Source organism: Eriocheir sinensis, chromosome 13 (genome assembly GCF_024679095.1).
Source record: "Eriocheir sinensis breed Jianghai 21 chromosome 13, ASM2467909v1, whole genome shotgun sequence".
NCBI lineage: Eukaryota > Metazoa > Arthropoda > Malacostraca > Decapoda > Varunidae > Eriocheir > Eriocheir sinensis.
In genome coordinates, this window is record NC_066521.1 from 5,541,242 (window position 1) to 5,563,097 (window position 21,856).

Here is a 21,856-nt window from a genome sequence, read left to right on the forward strand (position 1 = left end):
TCTCTCTCTCTCTCTCTCTCTCTCTCACCTGGGGGCATGGGGGACTCCTTGTGCCGGGGGCCAACGCGAGGAGGCAGAGGAGGGGGCTGATAGGGCAATGAAGCGGATGACGTCATGATCTGCCCTCCATTCATTGGCTGATACACCGATGACGTCAGATTCTGCCCTCCGTTCATTGGCTGGTAAGCTGGTGACGTCACGGATGGAAGATGTTGGTATGGTGACTGGTTCTTAGCACTCGAGGAGACAGGGACGGGGAGGTAAGGCGAACCCATCTGGAGGTAGGTGGAGGAGGTGACGGGGAGGGGCTGGTAGGGGCTGGAGGAGGGGTTAGTGCCCCCTTCCCCCGCTGGCCCTCCGCCCCCGCCGCCCCCCGTGCCGTTCATCCTATGCCCTCCGTTCATCAGAGAGCCGTTTGATGTCATGGCCGCGACTGCTGCATTTTTCTGAAACAATAAATGGAATAAAGGTTAAGAGACAGACAGACAGACAGACAGACGGATAGACATACAGGAAAAGAATTGTTGCCCTAAAATAAATCACAGGTGCTACATGATTTTAGAAAGGGGGAAAAAAGGAGGAGGGGGAGAGGAAGGAAAGGGAAAGAAAAGGATAGAAAATAAATAGGAATATGAAGACGATGAGATTGAAACGTAAAGAATGGAGGCGGGTAAAGGAAGGGAAGGGAGAGAAAGAAATAGGTATATAGAGAAAGAAAAGGAATAAGCAAGGGAAAGATAAAAAAAAGGGGAAAAATGAAGGAGGGGAAGAAGACGGAAAGGGAAAGAGTGAAAGAGACAAAAGTAGGGTGGGGAGGGTGAACCAAAAATATAGTAGTTGCCCTTACAAAACTATTTTCTCTGATGGAACACGGAGGCCATTTTCTAATTACATTTTCATCGTATTTTTAAGGGGATACAAATGTTAAAAGAAGTGGAGAATGGGGAGGGGAAAGGAGGGAAAGAAGAAATATTCGAACCGAGGGAAAAGGAAGAGAAAGTTAAAAAGAGAAAGAGTAAAGAGTAAAGGAAAGTAAGAGTAAAGTAGGAGAGAAATAGACAAATGTTAAAAGATGGAGTGGCGTCAACGTTGAGAAGAGAGGAAAAGAAGATAAATTCGAACAGAAGGAAAGGGAAAAGAACTTGAAAAAGATGAAAAAGAGAAAATTATAGAAATGATAATAGATGGGGTGGGGTTAGCGTTGAGGCAGAGAAAGGAAAAGAAAAATTCGAACAGAAGGAAAGGGAAAAGAACTTGAAAAAGATGAAAAAGAGAAAATTATAGAAATGATAATAGATGGGGTTGAGAATTAAGGCAGAGAAAGGAAAAGAAAAGATGATGAACAGGCGTCAATGTTGGGGAAAAGGGAAGAAAAGGGGAGAAAATCGAAGAGGAAATGGGAAGAGAAAGTTAAAAAGAATTGAGGAAATAAAATAAAAGGGGAAAAAATAGAACTGGAAGATTGAAAAGGGAGAGAGGAAATAAAAAAAACGATGGGAAAGGGAAAAAAAAGTTAAAATTAAGTAAAAAAAAGAATTTAGAGAAAAGGAAATGGAAATGGAGAAAATTAATGCAAAAATATGAAAGGAAATGGAAGACCGTAAAAGGAAAAGGAAAAAAAAGACTGAAGAGAAAAGGGAAGGGAAAAACAACCATAAATAAAAGAGGAAAAGATAAGGAAGAAATGAAAATAAAAGGAAAGAGAAAAGTTAAAAAGACGAAAAAAAAATATAAAAGACAAATCAGTGAACCACACAAAGGGGAGCTACGTAGATAAGAAAAAATAGACAACAAAATAATAAAGAAAGGGGGATAAGAACAAGAGAAGAATCAAAAGAACGAAGAAGAGACGTAAATAAAAAAAAAATACGATAAAGTTAAAATAGGAAAACAAAACAAAGGAATAAAGAAAGGAAGATAAAAAGACTAACAAGAGAAAAGATACCCAATGAGCCAGACAGGAAAAAGAGGGAAAAAGAGGGAAAAATAACATAAATAGAGAACAGGAATAAAGAAATAAAAATAAAAATAAAAGAACAGGAAGAGAAAAGTGATACCAAAATGAGCCTCCAATCTCACGTTATCTACTAGAGAGAGAATTAATTAAACCACACGAAGGAAAAATACGCAAAAAAGACTAAAAGGATCAATTCTAACAGGAAAAAGGAACAAAGGAATAAAGAAAAGGAGAAAGAGAACAGGAAGAGTGATACCAAATGAGCCTCTAACCTCATGCTATCTACAAGTGAAAGAGGAAAAATACGCAAATAAGAATAATACGCTTAAATAAAACAAGAAAACAAAGAACAAAGGAATAAAGGGAGGGAGATAAAAAGGCCGAGAGGAGAACCGAGAGAGCTATAGCAAGAAACGACGCAGAAAAAAAGCAAAAAACAAAAGAATGTAGAAAAAGATAAAAAAAAGAATTAATTAAGAGAACCAAGAAGACAAAAATAATAATACAAGAAACAAGAGCAAAAGAGTTAAAGCAATCAAGAAAAGGAGACAAAAAGGTCGAGAGGAGAACCGAGAGAACTATGGCAAGAAACGACGCAGAAAAAAGGAAAAAACAAAAGAATGTAGAAAAAGATAAAAAAAAAATTAAGAGAACCAAGAAGACAAAAATAATAATACAAGAAACAAGAGCAAAAGAGTCAAAGCAATCAAGAAAAGGAGACAAAAAAAATACCAAGGAGATAAATAGTGATACCCAATAAGCCTCTAATTCAACTTTTACCACATCAGAAAAAAAAACAATATAATAACCATGGGAACGAGATCCATCCCTCGCCTCTTGACCTGGGAAAGTGTGAACCTAAACAATAAATACCGAGGATCATAGACTCGTTATAAGTGACGTAACACCTTTGCCGGGGGGTTGAGAGAGAGAGAGAGAGAGAGAGAGAGAGAGAGAGAGAGAGAGAGAGAGAGAGAGAGAGAGAGAGAGAGAGATTGTGCTAGTGGAGAAGAAAATGAAGGCAGTGGGAAGGTGGGAAGAAGAGGAGGAGATAAAGAGAGAAAGAGATGAAAAAGCGTTGAAAAGGAGAGATTGAGGCAAAGAGAGAAGGGCGTAGAGAGAGAGAGAGAGAGAGAGAGAGAGAGAGAGAGAGAGAGAGAGAGAGAGAGAGAGAGAGAGAGAGAGACTGCGTAATATTCATGAAGGAAGTCGATAAATCTCTCCTCCTCCCTTAATTGGTCTCTTTAATAAGCAATGAAATATGAATCCTGCAAGTCATGTGTGTGTGTGTGTGTGTGTGTGTGTGTGTGTGTGTGTGTGAGAGAGAGAGAGAGAGAGAGAGAGAGAGAGAGAGAGAGAGAGAGAGAAAGCGTAAGGGGTGGTCAGAAAAATGCGGATTAAATCGTTGTTTTCGTGACCTTTCCCCACTTAAACCTGACTTGACGCCCCTTCCCCCCTCTCTCTCTCTCTCTCTCTCTCTCTCTCTCTCTCTCACACACACACCTTTCACCCCACCGAGATACAGGGAGAAGAGATACAGGAGGGGGAGGAGGAGGAGGAGGAGGAGGAGGGTAAAGGGAGAAGAATTAAAGAAGAGGAGGGGAAGAAATAGAAGACGAAGAGGAAGGGAAAAAGAGGAGGAGGAGGAGAAGGAGAAGGAGGTGAAGGTTGACCAACAAGAGGGGTTGGAATGTCACACGATGGAATTACCTGCTCTCTCTCTCTCTCTCTCTCTCTCTCGACCACAACCAACACGATAAAACTTGAACAATAAGGAGGAAACATGGAAACTATGAAGAGCAGGAAACTGAAAGTAGGTATGTGAGATTTTTAACGTGGCTGGTTGCAGTATTGAAGCACTTGCTGCACACTTACGTAGGAGAATCTTCTGTTCACTCCTGTCGCAGCAAACACCTGATTTATTAAACGTCGGACTAGTCTTCATCAACAAAATTGTGGCAACTTTCTCCTTTTTGACCGTTCTTCAGGGCGTGCTTAGCTGGTCTTGTTGATTTCGTTTTATATCACTTTGTACGACTGAGTTTGTAATATGTCGACTTAATTCTCTGAAAATCCAAAACTTCTGACTAACTCCGACCCAAAATATGAATTAAAAGCCAAGAAGAAGACTACTGGTACCATGAAAAAAAAAAGGAAATAGTAAAGGTCAATGAGATATTTAAAGAAGTTCATCGCTTTAGTACTAAATGCACCGAGCGAAGATTGTACCAGTGGCGGGTGACTCGGTAAAAACATCGCCTCTCTTTAATTAACCAGAGTCCGAACTATCTGACACTTTCGGCTCTCACAACAAGTACTTCCAAAGGCCACAATGAAAATTAGTCGGGTCCTCATGAGTATTCTTTTCTCCTTCATGCCGGAGAAGCCTTGTCAACCTATACTAGGCTCATAAATCTACCCATGGAAATACTAACACAGCCTGTACGAAAGCCTTGCCAAATGTGAATGGTATGGCAGGAAATGTTTGAATATATGGAGCCAGGTTTGTTTAGAGCTCAAAAATGCTTGATGACCGACGTTACTGAGCTTGTTCAGGTACACTTGGAGACCTGCATCAAATCCCTCGTAGTTGTTTTTCTTCCCACAAGGTTGAGTTGCTTCGATCGTTTCTCATACGGCTCAGGAGAAGGAGGAGGAGGAGGAAGAAGGAGAAGAACGTGAGGAATGAAGGTGAAGTAGGTGTCAAGAGGAGGAGGAGGAGGAGGAGGAGGAGGAGGAGAAGGAAGGGAGGGAGAGGTTAGGAGGAAACCCTCTTCAAGTGTCCCTCCGAAGGCAATGCACTTTAATGAGAGAGAGAGAGAGAGAGAGAGAGAGAGAGAGAGAGAGAGAGAGAGAGAGAGAGAGAGAGAGAGAGAGAGAGAGAGAGAGAGAGGAAGAAGAAGAAGAAGAACAACAACAACAACAACAACACTAACACCCCACTCCCACCACCACCACCAGCACCGACACCACCACCACCACCACCACCAACAACAACAACAACAGCACGTTACCTCATTCTTGCTAACAGTAGATGGTGACTGCACATTTACATTCTTCGTCTGCATTTTCCAAGTAGGTTTCTTATTTTCTTTCAGCGTCTGTAAAGAAAAAGAGAGAAAATAAAGACCAATCCAAATAATCAACAAATAGGTCACAGTTAATCATAAAAACTTGAAAATAATGATAACAAATGAAACAAAGAATGATAATAGAGAAGAAACAATATATAGAAACACGAAATGACGCCACAAAAAAGAATGAATATAAAAAGAGAATCAGTTTTTTTATGTGGGTTAATTAATATTTTTTGTTGTTTTCACGTTCTGATCTTCGTCATTCTTCCTCTTTTTCTTTTTCTTCTTCTTTTTCTTCTTCTTCTTCTTCTTCTTCTTCTTCTTCTTCTTCTTCTTCTTCTTTTTGTTGTTCACGTTCTAATCTTCGTCATTCTTCCTCACCCTCTTCTTTTTCTTCTTTTTCTTCTTCCTCTTCTTCTTCTTTTTCTCCTTTTTCTTTGCGTTCTGTTTTTTCCTCATCTTGTTCTTCTTCTACTTCCTATCATTCTTCTCTTCTTCATTAACGCTTTACCTTTGGCTTCAACTTTTCTTTCTTCATCATTTTTTTCTCTTCCTCTTCTCCTTTTTCATCTTCTTATTCTTTTTCCTCCTCTTCTTCTTCTTCTTCTTCTTTATCTTCTTCTTCCTCCCTCTTCTTCCCCTTCTCTTTGTGTTACCCTTTACCTTTCTGTTTCTCCTCCTCCTCCTCCTCCTCCTCCTCCTCCTCCTCCTCTTCTTTTTGCACACAATTCAATAAAGCGAATTTCTATACCTTTCGGACGATTCGTTAAGAAATTCCCACACCATAAATCTCAATCTCTCTCTCTCTCTCTCAAGAATGAGATGCCAAATGTAAACAAGTCTAGTCGTGGGAGAGAGAGAGAGAGAGGCAGACGGTGTGGTCATAATTATTATTTTTTTATTTCTCTTGGTCATCTTGTGGTCGACGACTTGCTTGTGTTGTTGTCGTCGTTGTTGTTGTTCTCGTGTTTGTAGCTGATGTTGTTTGTGTGTTTGTTGTTGTTTTCGTGGTGTTGGCGATGATGATGGTAGTAGTAGTAGTAGTAGTAGTAGTAGTAGTAGTAGTAGTCATGCCATGACATGCAAGAGAGGAGGTTTCGTCTGCATGAGACATGATGAAGTAAGAGACGTAACAGCTCAGATGCTGAAAGAAGTCTGCCACGACGTGACTGTGGAACCCATGCTGCTCCCTCTGCAAGGCGAACACCTCGCCAGACGCACCGCTAATGTTTCGAACGAAGCACGAGTGGATGTTAGCGCCAGAGGGTTTTGGACTCGTGGACAAAGGGCATATTTTGACATAAGGATCTTTGATCCCATGGCCCATTGCCACAGAGACCTGACCCTTGATGCAGCCCACAGAAGAAACGAACAAGAGAAGAACAGAGCATATGAAGAAAGAATACAGAATGTGGACCAGGGCTCCTTCACCCCGGTAGTATTCACGACGGCAGGAGGGATGGGACCAAGGGCGCAGAGCTTCTACGCAAGACTCGCCGAAACACTGGCGGATAAGAAACAGCAGCCAAGAAGCAGTGTGGTCGCCTGGATGAGATGCAATCTGTCCTTCTCCCTCCTGAGGTCAGCCTTGGTCTGCCTGAGAGGAACCAGGTCACCTGCACCCAAAACCACCCGCATTGCTGACCTGGACTTTGAGGCGACGGTGGTTGATAGTCATATCAACCACAAGCTCTGTTAGCTTAAAAATAGAATGTTAAGTAAAGTTTGTAATATTAAATAAAGATGGTTGTCGGCCACAGTCATTGGCGGGGTGGGGCCAATGAATTGCTTTGTGAAAGGATATGAGAAAATATACCGCTCACAACGCAACTCTAATAGATGGAGGCCCGTAGTAGTAGTAGTAGTAGTAGTAGTAGTAGCAGGAAAAGTATGTGGCTGTGACCTCGGTAATTTCGAAATATACATATCATCTTGAAATCACAAAATTGCTACTTACTAGGATAATAATAATGAATATATTGATAAAAATAACGATAATAGTGAGTGGTATATAGCGTTACTGCGATTCACTGATACACTAAGAAGAAGGTAAATGTATAGATGCAGCAACAATGGTCAGGAGCAAGCACAAAAATGAGGATAAGGAAAAAAAAACAGTACAGTATCCCTTTCAAATCACTTCAAACACCAACACATACCCCTTCATGAGTAACACTACGTACATAAATGGCATTACCATACGACAGCCACAAAACAGCACACACAACATAGATAAAAAAAAAAAAACTGTAAAATAAACTTATGCACCTTCTAACGTAATAATAAGTGGTAAGGCACGATATTACGATCCCAAACAAATCGTAATCCCTTACAAAAAAGACCAAAAACAAGGTAGCAGAGTCAGTTGAAATCTCTCTCCATCCTCTTGGCGGGAGCAGTGCAGGGCGGACATTTCAGCCCCCTCAAATTACTTCATTAAAAGTGCAGATACAACAATAGAGACCAGTGGAAGACAGTAACAATGCAACTAACAAAATAAAGCATTGTGCCCCTCAAACTCAAACTACTCTATTAAATGTATAAATGCAGCAACGGAGCCCAGGAGAAAGTAGCAACAGTGGTAAAGGGAAGGTAAAGCTGCGATCATATTCTATACCTGCGCGTGGCGGCGGTGCCAATCTCCGTATTAATCCAGCAAAGTATCCCTTTTAAATTCACTTCAAACACCACCTAATACCCATCTTGAGTAAAACTGCGTATACATAAATTATTACGACAACCCCAGAATACTTCATTAACAACATTTAGGAAAGAAAAAAATCTGTGAAAAGCAACACCCCACGAATAACAACAATAATTACAGATATACGTACTTGGCAACCTCAAAATCAGGTCCTGCCCCTTCTAGAGTTGCAATAAGCGCATGGAAACGTCACCGCAGCTTCCTACAACTACAATAAGAGGCAATGGAACGGTAAAATAACAATAGAGGGCAGTGGAAAGCAATAACAATGACGGTAACATAAAACCGCGTAGTCCCCGGTCTCAAAAAGTCAGTCTTGCAAGAAAGAAGAAAATGGGCAACTTCCTGTCTCCGTTTGAGCGTGGGAACGATAAAGAGACGAAGGAACTGAACTCTTTACCTCATTATCGAACAGAATCGGAATCAGAAAAAGGAGAGGAGAGGAAGAAAAGAGGGAAGAAGAGAAGGAGGATGAGAAGGAAGTCGAAGAAGAAAGGAGAAGAACGATAGAGAAACAAAGGAACATTATCGAGCAGAATTAGAATCAGAAAAAGGATAGGAGAGGAAGGAAAGAGGGACGAAGAGGAGGAGGAGGAGGAGGAGGAGAAGAATGACAACGATAAGAGAAGAACGATAGAGAAACAAAGGAACTCAACTTTATACCTCATTATGAACCTAAACATGACGACAAAAGGATAAAAGAGCAAGAAGAGAAGGACGAAGAGAAGGAGAAGGAGGAGAAGGAAGGAGAACGATAGAGAAACAAAGGAACTCAACTTTTTACCTCATTATGAACCTAAACACGACAACAAAAGGATAAAAGAGGAAGAAGAGAAGGACGAAGAGAAGGAGAATGAGGAGAAGGAAGGAGAAGAGCGATAGAGAAACAAAGGAACTCAACTTTTTACCTCATTATGAATCTAAACACGACAACAAAAGGATAAAAGAGGAAGAAGAGAAGGACGAAGAAAAGGAGGAGGAGAAGGAAGTAAAAGGAAGAAGAACGATAGAAAAACCAAGGAACTATACTTTTTATCTCATTATTAACTTAAACACAACGGAAAATTGACAGAAGGGGAAGAAGAGAAACCCGAAGAGAAGAAGGAAGGAAGACAAAAAAGGGAGAAAAACGACAAAGAAGGATCTGAACTTTTAAACATGACAGAAAAAAGGAAAAAAAAGGAGAAGGAAAATGACGAAGAGAAGAAGGAAAACGAAGAAGGAAGAAGGACGATTAAGATGACCATTGAACAAAACACGGTGAATCAACGGAAAATGGATAGAAGATGAAGAGAAGAAGAAGCAGGTGGAGAAGGAGAAAGAGGAGGAGAACGAAGGGAGGACACAAACGCTCGATTAACTTAACCTACAGTGAATCGACGATAAAGGAAGAAAGAGGAGGAGGAGGAGGAGGAGGAGGTGGAGGAAAGGAGCGATATGTAAAACCAATGAACACAACTGTCTCACTTTACACACACAAAAAAAGAAAGAGCAGGAGGAAGAAAGGAAGGAAAGAAGGAAGGAAGAGGAGGAGGAGGAACTACAGTAATGTGCCTTCTAACATAAATGAAGAGAAAATATATGGAAGAAGGAGGAACGAATATATAGTAATACCTCCTTGTAAATAAAGACGAGAGAGAGAGAGAGAGAGAGAGAGAGAGAGAGAGAGAGAGAGAGAGAGAGAGAGAGAGAGAGAGAGAGAGAGAGAGAGAGAGAGAGAGAGAGAGAGAGAGAGAGAGAGAGAGAGAGAGAGAGAGAGAGAGAGAGAGAGAGAGAATGCTGAGTGTATGGAAATTTAAACAGGAACCAATTTTTTTGCCTGGCTGTGAACCTGAAGTCGTTGAAGCGAAGGAAATATGACGAGGAAAGAGCGGCGAGCAAACAAAGCATTTCTAGGCCATAAAAAAGACGCAGAATAGTACACAGGGAGTCCAGTTACATGGTATGGAAAAAAAAGTATTAGAGTAGCTGTTTCGTCATGTTTCCACGAGCTTAAACAGTGAAAGCGAAAAAAAGAATCAAGGTGGTGTGGAAACAAGTTTACAAGAGCTGAATCGTCATATCACGAGTTTAAGCAGCGAAAACAAAAAGAGTTATCAAAAAGAAAAAAAAATAGCAGTTCATTGATTCGTAGTAAAAAAAAAAATCATTCAAATGAGAACGAAAAATACTGAATTACCAGTTTTTCACCGATTTAAAAAGGATGAACACAAATGGAAATGTATTAAATAAGGAAGGAGAAAAAAGTGTGATATTTTATTATATAAACATGTGTATACTCGTATAAAGCGTGAGACAAGTATGTGATTTTTTTTTTCAAAAAAGAAAACTTATGAAAAGGGAGCAAAAGAGTCTGTGTCCAGTATACAATTTGCCAAATATAAAGAAAAAATCCCAGGAACTAGTGAAAGACAAAAGGATCTTCTATTAACAGTTTGACAATGAAAACAAAAAAGAAATGGTAAAAAAGAAATATAAGAGAAAGAAAACCAACCCACTGCATTGTTTGCTGGGGGGAGAAAGACTACATAAATAATGAAGTAAAAAAAAAATCGAATATATATGAACTTAAAAGTACAAATATCTTCCCCAGTGCACGATAGTCATACTAAAGAGGGTACGAGATCCTGTGGTTGCTAAAAGAAACTCAATATAGAAACAGGTAAAAATATCCTTGTGGTTATGTGTCTTAAAGAGCGCAAGACCCTTCCACTGCGGTGCTTCTTTCGACTCAGCACGCATCAACTGTCGGTCTGTTTGTCCCTGTTTTTTTGTTTGTTTTTTCCTACATACCTGCCTGTCGATCTGCCTGTCGGTCTGTCGGTCGGTCTAGCTGTCTTACTGTTTTCGTTTCTCTCAACTGATTTCTTCCTATAAGTTTCTTTTTCCTCTCGTTTGGGATTGCTGTCCTTGTTCCATTTTTTTTACTACTACTACTACTACTTCTACTAATAATATTTCTTCTTCTCCCTCCTCTTCCTCTTCCTCTTCGTTGTCCGTTTGCCCTCGAAATGCAACTGAGTAAGTAGCGATGAGGAGAAAAAAAAATTTATATGGTTCAAAATTAATAATGGAAACGGAGTGGAGGAAGGGGTAGAAGAAGAAGAGGAGGAGGAGGAGGAGGAGGAAGAGGAGGAGGGGAGAAAAAAAGGAAAAAACAATGTAATGAATGGAAAAGGAACGAGAGACAGAGAGAGAGAGAGAGAGAGAGAGAGAGAGAGAGAGAGAGAGAGAGAGAGAGAGAGAGAGAGAGAGAGAGAGAGAGAGAGAGAGAGAGAGAGAGAGAGAGAGAGAGAGAGAGAGAGAGAGTAGGTGGAGCAGCAACAAAGCAAACACGAACAATGGATCTCTCTTGACGTTAATGCAAAGAAAAAGAAGAAAGAAAAAGGTTAAAAAGAAAAGGACGAGACAAAAAGGTTGACAGACAGACGAATCGACGGATGGCAAGCAAGAGACAGACACTTTGACTTGCATTTTCTTTCTTTCTTTCTTTCTTTATTTATTTATTTATTTTTCTTTCTCTCATTCTCTTTTTTTTCTTTTTCTTTCTTTCCTTCCTTTGTTTTATATTTGTTCTACTTATTTCATTTTTATTTATATATTTCTATACTTTCATTAATTAAGCATTCACATTAACCTAGTTTGTTTTGGTTTTCTAAGCGCATCATCAGTCAAATCGAGGCCGCATCTTTTTATTCTTCAGTTTTGAGTTAAAGGAAAATTAACCACAAAAAATTACCGCAAAAAGTACATGCATGAGTCTTATTATAACTCTCTTAAAAAAAATTGTTAGAAAACGAAGAAGCACAAAAATCTTAAATAATAAAGAAATACTTAACAAAAAACATTCTAAAAAAATAATCTAGAAACTAAAATTAAACTAAAATAAAACTTAAAAAAATAAAAGCATAGATGAAATAACGAAAACCAAGATATTTCATCCTAAATTATGTTCTAAAAAAATAATCTAGAAACTAAAATTAAACTAAAATAAAACTTTAAAAAATAAAAGCATAGATGAAATAACGAAAACCAAGATATTTCATCCTAAATTATGTAATCCACTTTATATCCTAAATTACCGCAACCGAAAGTCGAGGAAAAACAAAACACCACGCACAAATAAATCCTCTTCGTTCAGCCAAAAAAAAATCATACTCGAACAGTCATTAGTTAAGTAAAGGAAAAACAAGATAACGCTTCATAAACCCAAATCAAGTCCCGTTGTCAGCTTGTTCATCCGTGACTTCAAAGTTCACACAAACACGAGGTTTCTTGCCCTTCAAATAACTGCAGAAAAATAATATAGTTACGTATTAAGAAGTGTATTAAGAACGTATAAATAAGTAAATAAATGTAGGAAGACAGACTAAAAGAGAGAAAAAGAAAAAAAATTTAATAGAGCGAGAAAGAAAAAGAAAAAAGATATAGATAGAAAAAAAGAAAGAAAAAATTGAATAGAGCGAGAAAGAAAAAGAAAAAAAGATATAGATAGAAAAAAAGGAAGAAAAAAGTATTAAGAACGTTAAAATAAGTAAATTACTATAGAGACAAAGAAAGAAAAGAAAGAAAGAAAGAAAGAAAGCGATTGAACAACGTGTCAGTTAAAATCAAGACACTAACACTTCTCATCCACACAGCAGTGACAACAAACCAACACAAACACAAACAAGTATGACTTTCTTCAGACTAAATCCGCAAAAGTTGAACGGACCCTTAAATAGCAAAGAACCTTATCTCTTTATAATGTTAGACACAGGTCAGTTCATAACGCTTTCCTTTCGTGAGTTTGATCAAAAGATAACAAATTACCTTTTCATAAACCGTCCCCTTACAAACTATAGTCGGTGTCACGGACCCTGCCGCGGAAGATCTTTCAGGGAGGGACTCGCGGCCCACCACCCTACCAATGCTGCCAAGTCCGCGAGTCCCTCCCTAAAAAATATCTGCGCCCGGTTACGTGACACCGACTACAGATATACAATATTTCAATAACTTTCCCTGAAAACAAAACTTAAATATTTGATTGGGATACTTTGTTCTAATACCTTCTAGCCACGAATTTGATTAAAAGAATAACCATCTACCAACTACTTTTGACTAACAAATTCCAGCCAACTACTTCTAACAAAATCCTTATAATCAACCGAATTAAATTAAAAATATAACGAATTACTTCTAACCAAACATGACCAAGAATGACCAACTACTTCCAATCAACCGATATAGATGAAAAGAATAGCCATATACCTCTATCTTTATATATATATATATATATATATATATATATATATATATATATATATATATATATATATATATATATATATCCCCCCAAATCATATCAATAAAACCAAACAAAACATTTTACTTCAATAGATTACTTCATAATGCCGAAAAAAAGTCGCATCCTTAGACTTTCCAGCCATAGGTATAACACACACACACACACACACACACACACACACACACACACCAATCAATCGTTCTACAGTTAATCCAAACATATAATACTTCTTGAGACCTTCCCTTGCTCACACCGAACCTAGCTCCATCCATAACAATCTCCTGCCGTCACCTACAGACCAACAATAACATAAACCATTCACATACACACAAACACAAAAAGAAACACATCAATCTTTCTCTATAAAACCCTATATAAAAGCAAAACCCTGGGAGACACTGAACGACTGACTACCTCGACTACCTGAAACCACAGTCTTTTTGTCCTCTGAGGCCTAATAAATCATTCCACGGGTCTATTACACGTCTCAATCTTGATGGGAGAGGAAGGTATGGCGGCCCGGAGGCGGTGGGATGGAAGGAGGGCTGGGAAAGGGAGGTTGAAATAAAAGGGGGAGGGAAGGTAGGAGGAGGTAGGGAGGGAGGGAGGAATGGGGAGGGAAAGAATGGGGGAAGGGGTGGGATGGAAGGAAGGCTGGGAAAGGTAACAGATAGAGGTTGAAATAGAGGGGGACGGAAGGTAGGAGGGGGCAGGGATGGGGAGGGAAGGAATAGGGGAAGGGATAGAGGAAGGGATAGGGGAAGGAAGAAGAGGAATGGAAGAGGTTGGAAATAGAGGTTGAAATAAAGGGGGAGGGAGGTATAGGGAGGGAAGGGATGAGATAAGGGATATGGGTAGGAGAAGAATGGGAAGGAAAGGAATAAGGGAAGGGATGGGAGGTGAGGGAGGTATAGGAGAGGTATGGGGAGGGAAGGAATGGGGTAAAGGACGATAGGAGGAGGGGAGGGATGGAAAGGGTATGAAGAGGGAAGGATGGGGGAAGGGAAGGTAGGAGGAGGGGAAGGTATGAGGGCAATGAGGGAAATGAATGGGGTAAGGAATGGGGGTAGGAGCATGAAGGAAGAAGGAAGAAAGTAAGATAAAGGAGAAGGTTGGAAATAAAGGAGGGAGAGAAAAGGTGAGCGAAGGGAGGAAAGAAATGAAAAAGGAAGGAGAAGAAGGGAAAGTAAGGCAGGAAATGAAAGCTAAGAGGAAGTGAAAGATGATAAGGTAAAGAAGGAAGGAAAGGGAAAAAAAGAGGAAGGAGGGATAGAAATAATAGGGGTGCAGAGGCAAAGGGTAAGGAAGGAAGGAGGGAAGGTAAAAGAAAGGTGGAGGGAAGAAGGGAAGGGTAACGAAATTGAGGGAACAGGGGAAGAAAGGAAGGACGAAATGGAGGGAGAAAGAGGAATGGCTAAAGTAAAGGGAAGGGAAGAAAGAAGAAGAAAGGTAAGGTAAAGGAGGGAAGGGAAGGAAAGAGATGAAAAGACTAAGGTGTAAGACACTAATGTATATAGGTATCACAATATAATGTATATAGGTATCACTAATGTATATAGGTATCACAATATAATGTATATAGGTATCACTAATGTATATAGGTATCACAATGTGTGTGTATATATATATATATATATATATATATATATATATATATATATATATATATATATATATTTTTTTTTTTTTTTTTTTTTTTTTTTTTACAGCAGAGGAGTCAGTTCAGGGGCATAAAAAAAGGTAACATGTTAAAAAAAGCCCGATACTCAAATGTGTATATAGGTATGTATATAGGTATCACTAATGTATATTATAGGTGTGATATATGTGTGGAATGTATGCCGCAATAAATGCCCTGTTCGGTGACACAATGTTTAGGCGAGGTCAGGTTGTTTTGGGAGTGGCGACAACGGAAGGACATTCCGCTAACTCGACACCGGGCACACCACCGCCCGGAGAAGCCACCGGGAGACAGCACTTTCACAACAGAGAAGAGAACAAGTCAGGAGGTTGTGGTGGCAGCCTGGCAGGGCGTGTCTTTTGGGTGTCAGACATTAGGCGATTCCTCGCGTTTCACTGAGACTGTAAATACGTGTAAGTTAGTATAATATATTTTAAGCTTACGCACCGACTTACCAATCCAGAGAGTGAGAGACACGAGAGTGACGGCTCCGCTCGGCCCACGATATCACTTCCACGAACAACTTATAGTATTAAGGCCTTTTATTACCTAACTCTCAATAAACATTTTATGAAGTGCAGTAACTGTCTCCAGTCCTGAACAGTGAAGGAACAGTTCGAACCTAACTACCATCAACAAAAGACAACAAATGTTAACCTAAAACAGCCAACATAATCGGTTAGCAAAGGGAGGGAGGGAGGAAAGGGCAAGCGTAGGTAAGGGAGGAAGGCAAGGATAAGAGGGAGGGAGGGAGGAAGGTAGGGAAGGATAAAGAGAGGGAGGGAAGGGAGGAAAGGGAGGGGAGGCAAAGGGGCACCGATCCATCATGAGGTATATATTTATCTCAAGAAGGAGAGAGAGAGAGAGAGAGAGAGAGAGAGGTGAAAATGAGTGAGTTTGGGCTAAATTCGACATGAGAAATAAGTTGCTCTCTCTCTCTCTCTCTCTCTCTCTCTCCCAAGGTCACTGTCAAGGCATTAACCCCAAACCAACACAAAAGTCTGCAATGATAACCTTCTTGAGAAACAAAAAGAAGGAATGTTACGCGCTTCTGAACATGATGGAGGAGGAGGAGGAGGAGGAGGAGGGAGAAGAGGTTAACGGTAGGAAGGGGAAGAAGTAAAGGAAAGAGAGAGTAAGGAGGAGTGGAAGGAGAAAAAAGGATAAAGTTGGGAAGGAACGAAGAGATAAGAGAACTTTAAAAATAAGAACATAAGAAAACAGTTACGTATAGGCTGCAAGAGGCTGGGAGACCAATACATGCATGGTAGCTCCTGTGAAGCGAACCCACCTAACATGGAAACATGGAAATGAAGGAAACAGAAAGCCTACATTACGATGCTGCCAGTACTGGTGTTAGAAAGCACTTTGGTATTCAGTTTCCTCCTGACGCCCTCAATAGAATAACTACATTCTCTAAACTCATCTTCAATGTATCAAAATCGTATTGGCACTCACAACATGACTGTCGAGCCTGCTACACTCATCTACAACTCTAGTGGTAAACTAATTATTGTCTTTCTTTGTTGAATTTGAATTTATCCAACTTAAACCAATTGTTAGTACGTGTCCTACCCGACTCTCTTACCACCAAAACCATATTAACATCATCCTTATTGAAACCCTTCCTCCACTTATAAATTCAATCCAAGTCTCCTCGCAACATTCGCCTTTCTTAATGAAGATTTAAAGTCATGAGGTATATTTTTCAACCCTTGATTCAATTTTGTCATCCTACTCTGCACAAATAGATAGAGAGAGAGATAAACACAAAGATAAAAACAAGAGGAGATACAACAGTTGCTGGAAGGATTAAAAAAGGGGGGCGGGGTTGGATAGAAAAGTAGGACAGAGAAGGAAAATGAGAAAAATGAATGATGAAAAGCAGGAGGAAGAGGAGGAGGAAGACGAGAAGGAGGAAGAGGAGGAGGAGGAGGCAGAGAAGGCAGAGAAGGAGGAGGAGGAGGAGGAGGAGGAGGAGGAGGCGGAAGGGGAAGAAGAGGAAGGGAATGAAAGGAAGAAAAGTGATGTGAGAGAGAGAGAGAGAGAGAGAGAGAGAGAGAGAGAGAGAGAGAGAGAGAGAGAGAATTAAGCAATAACAATGGAAAGAAAAGATGATAGTGGAATAAGGAGAAAAAAAATAGGTAGAGCCGAACGAAGGTGAAGGAGAGTTTAAGAGGATGGAAAAAGAGGAAGAGGGAATAGAAGAGAGGGAACTGTAAAGAATAGAAGAGAACGAGAGAGGGAGGATGACAAGGCAAAGGAAGGACGATAAAGGAATAGACTAGAGAATGTGCTGAAGAAGGGGAAAGAGAAAGAAAAAGAGGAGGAAGAAGAATAAAAGAGAAGGAAGAGAGGAAGAATATTAATAAGATGGATTACTAAAAGAAAATGATATTATTGTTACTACACACACACACACACACACACACACCTGTCACACGCACCAGAACACACATAATCCTACAACTCTCTCTCTCTCTCTCTCTCTCTCTCTCTCTCTCTGCATGTCTGTCCTGTCAATTGAGAGAGAGAGAGAGAGAGAGAGAGAGAGAGAGAGAGAGAGAGAGAGAGAGAGAGAGAGAGAGAGAGAGAGAGAGAGAGAGAGAGAGAGTATGAGAGAGAGAGAGAGAGAGAGAGAGAGAAGAGAGGACAGGAGAAATGGAAGGAACGAGGGTTGGAAAGAAAGGAGGGGAAAATGGAACGAAGGTAGGAAGAAAGGGATGGAGAAAAGAAGGAAGGGAATGAGAGAAGGATGGGTGGAGGGAGGGAGGTAAGGAAGAAGATAAAAATGGTGTGAAAAAGCGAAGAAAGGAGAAAAGAAAAGGCAGAAGAGCGAAAGGAGGGAGGTGAGAAGAGACGAAGGAGGGAGAGAAGAAGAGAGAACAGGAGGGGGAAGGGGGAAGTGCAGAAGAAGGGAGGGAAGAGGGACAGAAGAAGGGAAGGAGAGGAGAGAGAGGGGGGAGGTAAAAAAAAATAGGGTGTGAAGTAACGAAGGATGGAGAGAAGGAAGAACTGAAGAAGGGAGAGAGGTGAAGGAGGGAGGGAGGGAGGGATAGGCAGAAGGGGGGGGTGAAGGAGGAAGGGAGGGAGGGGGAGGGGAAAGGCGGTGGGAAGCTGTGAGTCGTGGGATCCCATAATTACGTGGTATCAAGGAGCCGTCTTGGGTTTCCAGTCGTGTGTGTGTGTGAGTGTGTGTGTGTGTGTGTGTGTGTGTGTGTGTGTGTTCTCTTTGATACTTGTCTTTCTACTCTTCTTCCTCATCCATATATATCTTCCTTCTTGTTTTCTTCCTTGCCCTCCTCCTCCTCCTCCTCCTCCTCCCCTCCTCCTGCTCTTCCTCCTCCTCCTCCTCCTCTTCACCTGAACTGGCTCTGTTACATCGATGCCAAGTTCAGTGTTCCACGCAACAACGTTTTGAAGCTTTTTTTTTATAGTTACTCAAGCGAGCTGATTTTTTTATTTATTTTTTTATTTATTTATTTATTTATTGTGTGTGTGTGTGTGTGTGTGTGTGTGAGAGAGAGAGAGAGAGAGAGAGAGAGAGAGAGAGAGAGAGAGAGAGAGAGAGAGAGAGAGAGAGAGAGAGAGAGAGAGAGAGAGAGAGAGAGAGAGAGAGAATGGCAGGTAGTAAAAGGGTTAACATGTGAATAACCTTGAGTATCCGCGCGCTTAAGTTTAATAAAAATAGAGTTAATTATTATAAGATTCTTGAGAACCAGCAAAAACAAGACCAAAAGAAGAAAATCCTCCCCTGCACTGAACAGCAGTATCCCAAACTCTCCTTGCCTTGAGATCAGATCCAACACCATCAATCAGCCAAACGCCGTTCTCTACGAGCTTGCTTTGAACCACTAGTATACGGGTTGGTGGCTGCACCCCGCGCACCGCACCAAGCAAAGAAGGATGAGGTTTTTAGACACCAAAAACTATTAACATGTTGACTGTGGCTCAGGTACCACAACGTTTTTCCTGTTGTTTTAATGACTGGCTTTTGGCGAATTCGAATTTAGCGAGCTTTCTCTGGCACCACTCAGTCATCAGATATGAGACTTTATCATATATATTTTCTCTGTTAATAATAGTATAGCGTTAATAGACCAAGAGTAAAAGTAATTGGAAGTGAAGTAAAGCGAATTGAGTGTTCCGCCTGAACAGCCTTCATACAGAGCTGCTGATCCTCCTCAGAGGAGTACCGCAAGATTTGTCTCCGTTCTTACGCGAAAGACAACAATTACGGTATATACAAGCCTCGGACGAGCGAGTAACACGCGTGAATATGTCGCGACTGCCAGCCTCTTACTGACTCACTGCTGGCAGAGAGAAATGCAAGATATAAAGAATTGTATTGTCACGTGATTCTTGAGTGATATGGAAAATTCCGTGCATAACATGAACTATTGTTGTTGTTGTTTTTTGAGTTAGTAATAACTGATATCTCTTACGCCGGATTATTTAAACGTGGTATTTGCCTGTATGACGTTTACGTAACTGTTTTGACGTTTTAATTCCATTTTTGGGGACCTAGTTACTTAAAAGAGTTAAATCTTTACGGTTTATACTGAAAAGAAAGACGTGCAAGCAGACTTAACATACAAACTGACAGTCAAACACACAGAGAAACAAACGGACACCCAGACATATATACATGGAGATAGAAACATAGACAGACAGACAAGCAGAAAGACAAGACACCCAGATATATTGGGACATTTAAACCGACATACAGAGAATGACACGCACAGACATACAGACAGACGGACAGACAGACACACGGATGGATAGACAAATACAAATCTAGTTCGTTCATTGAATAGAGTAGACAATTTATAAACTCAGTCGTAAAAAAATATATAAAAAAACAAAGCCAGCAAACTACGCCTTGAAAAACGGGCATAGAAATCAGATCGTCTACATTATTGTTGGTAAAGACCATGTAGCACAACGTGAGCCAAGTAATAAAGAAAGAAATAATGAATACATATTTTTGAGGACGATCAGAAAGTTGTGGTTATTTAAGTAATCAATAAAGACGATAAAATAAACCATATATTTTGTTTACTAAAATAAATTAAGATGAAGAAAGGAAATGCATAGGAACAGGAGGAGATGAAATGGGAGAATAAAAAGGATTATTAGCACGTATGTGAAAGGAAGAGGATAAAAAGGAGAGAGATACAGGAGAAAAAGATGGAGGAGGAGAATCAAAAGGGTATTAGAAGAGGAGGAGGAGGAACACAAAATAACACAAAGAGAGAACAAACAACAGCAGACCTGTTGGTCCTTACGAGGCTGTTTGTGACAAGCTACACTAACTATCTAATCAAAGGTGGAAGATGAAGGACAGCAAAGGCGAAGGCTCCTCCCCTTCCCTCCAGCCAAAGCTGGCAGGAAAGGAAAAAGAACCATGCAGCATGGAAAAACTGCATGGAATTTATGTAGGAAAGAGGAAAGAACTACCATTACTGCTACCACTAACCGGGCGATAAAAATGGACAAGGACACCAGTATTCGAAAGAACTTAACGTTATTACGACAATGAGTAATATCTTAGTTGCTGGTTGGATTCAAAATATTTGTCTAATCTATTCTTGAAGGCCGTAACTGTTGTACTATTAACGACATCACAGGGTAGAGAATTCCAAACATTAACAACTCGATTGAAGAAGAAGTGTTTAGCTTCGTGCGACGAGAATCTTTTACCACCTATCTTCAAATTGTGATTTCTTCTTGTTCTATTTGATCGATCAATTGTAAAGTAGTCTTCCGCATTAATATCACTGAATCCTTTAAACATTTTAAACACTTCTATTAGATCTCCTCGCATTCTTCGTTTTGACAGGCTGAATAAATTTACTTCTTTAAGCCTTTGTTCATATGATAAATTTCTCAACCTAGGAATCATCTTTGTTACTCTTCGTTGAACCCGTTCCAACTTTTCTGTCTTTTCTGTAATAGGAAGACCAAAACTGTACACAGTACTCTAGACGGGGTCGAACCAACGAATTATACAGTTTTAATATTACTTTTTCCGATTTATTATTAAAGACTCGTCCGATGAAGCCAACCAATTTGTTTGCAGTTTTAACTATCTCTGAACAATGCTGACCGGGCTTTGAATCGTTTGATATAGTGATTCCAAGATCCTTTTCTTTACTTACTGCAGAAAGTTGTTTGCCATTCATTACGTACCGAACGCGATTGTTATTTTTTCCGATGTGCAACACTTTACATTTGTCAACGTTAAATTTCATTTGCCATTGATTGGCCCATCGTGCAAGTCGATCTAGATCTGATTGTAAAGCTTCTTCGTCGAGTGTCGCAGTTACTTTACTAGCAATTTTTGTGTCATCAGCAAATTTTGATACTTTGCAAGTGAGCCCATCATCGATATCATTAACATAAATTAAGAAGAGCATGGGGCCAAGCACTGATCCTTGAGGTACGCCGCTTCTGACGTCGAGCCAGTTAGATGTAACACCGTTTAGAACTACTCTCTGTTTCCGCTCAGAGAGCCAGTCCACAAGCCAATTGTGAATGTTACCCGAGATACCGTGCGCCAATAGTTTGTTGAGCAATCGTTGGTGGGGGACCTTATCAAATGCGTTTTGAAAATCCAGATATATGATATCTACTGATCTGCTTTCATCGAACACCTCAAAAATATAGTGAAAAAAATCAAGTAAGTTAGTTAAACACGAACGTTTACTACGGAAGCCATGTTGCGAATTATTTATTATATTATTTTCTTCGAAGAATTTCACCATATTGTCGCGAATGATAGTCTCCATTATCTTACAAACAATCGATGTCAGGCTAATTGGTCGATAGTTTCCTGGATGAGACTTGTCCCCCTTTTTGAAAATTGGTGTGACATTTGCTAGTTTCCAATCCGACGGAACTTTTCCAGCTGTTAAAGATTTATTGAATATGATGGAAAGCGGTTTACAAATTTGATGTTTGATTTCTTTTAAGACCCTAGGGGTAATTTTGTCTGGACCAGGAGCTTTGCTTACGTTAATCTTTTCAATTGTGCGTAAAATGTCACTTTCTACGATGAGCACGCCACTTAACATCTTTTCAGTCCTTCTAACCTCCGGCGGTTGAGGTGATAAACAATCTTCGTCGGTAAATATGGATGCGAAAAAGT

At 40.1% G+C, this 21,856-nt stretch overlaps 1 protein-coding gene across 3 annotated transcripts in view; it reads right to left on the minus strand.

The window, feature by feature from the left end:
* The window catches only part of LOC126997912 (hornerin-like), a 118,564-nt gene that overhangs the window by 74,827 nt on the left and 21,881 nt on the right, over window positions 1-21,856 (minus strand). For all 3 annotated transcript variants that reach the window (XM_050859126.1, XM_050859128.1, XM_050859127.1), the window contains exons 2-3: window positions 4,972-5,058; window positions 29-446 (exon numbers count right to left, since the gene is read on the minus strand). In XM_050859126.1, coding sequence (XP_050715083.1) covers window positions 29-446; window positions 4,972-5,025 — 472 coding nt within the window. In that variant the 5' untranslated portion in view covers window positions 5,026-5,058. The remainder of the gene's footprint in view (window positions 1-28; window positions 447-4,971; window positions 5,059-21,856) is intronic.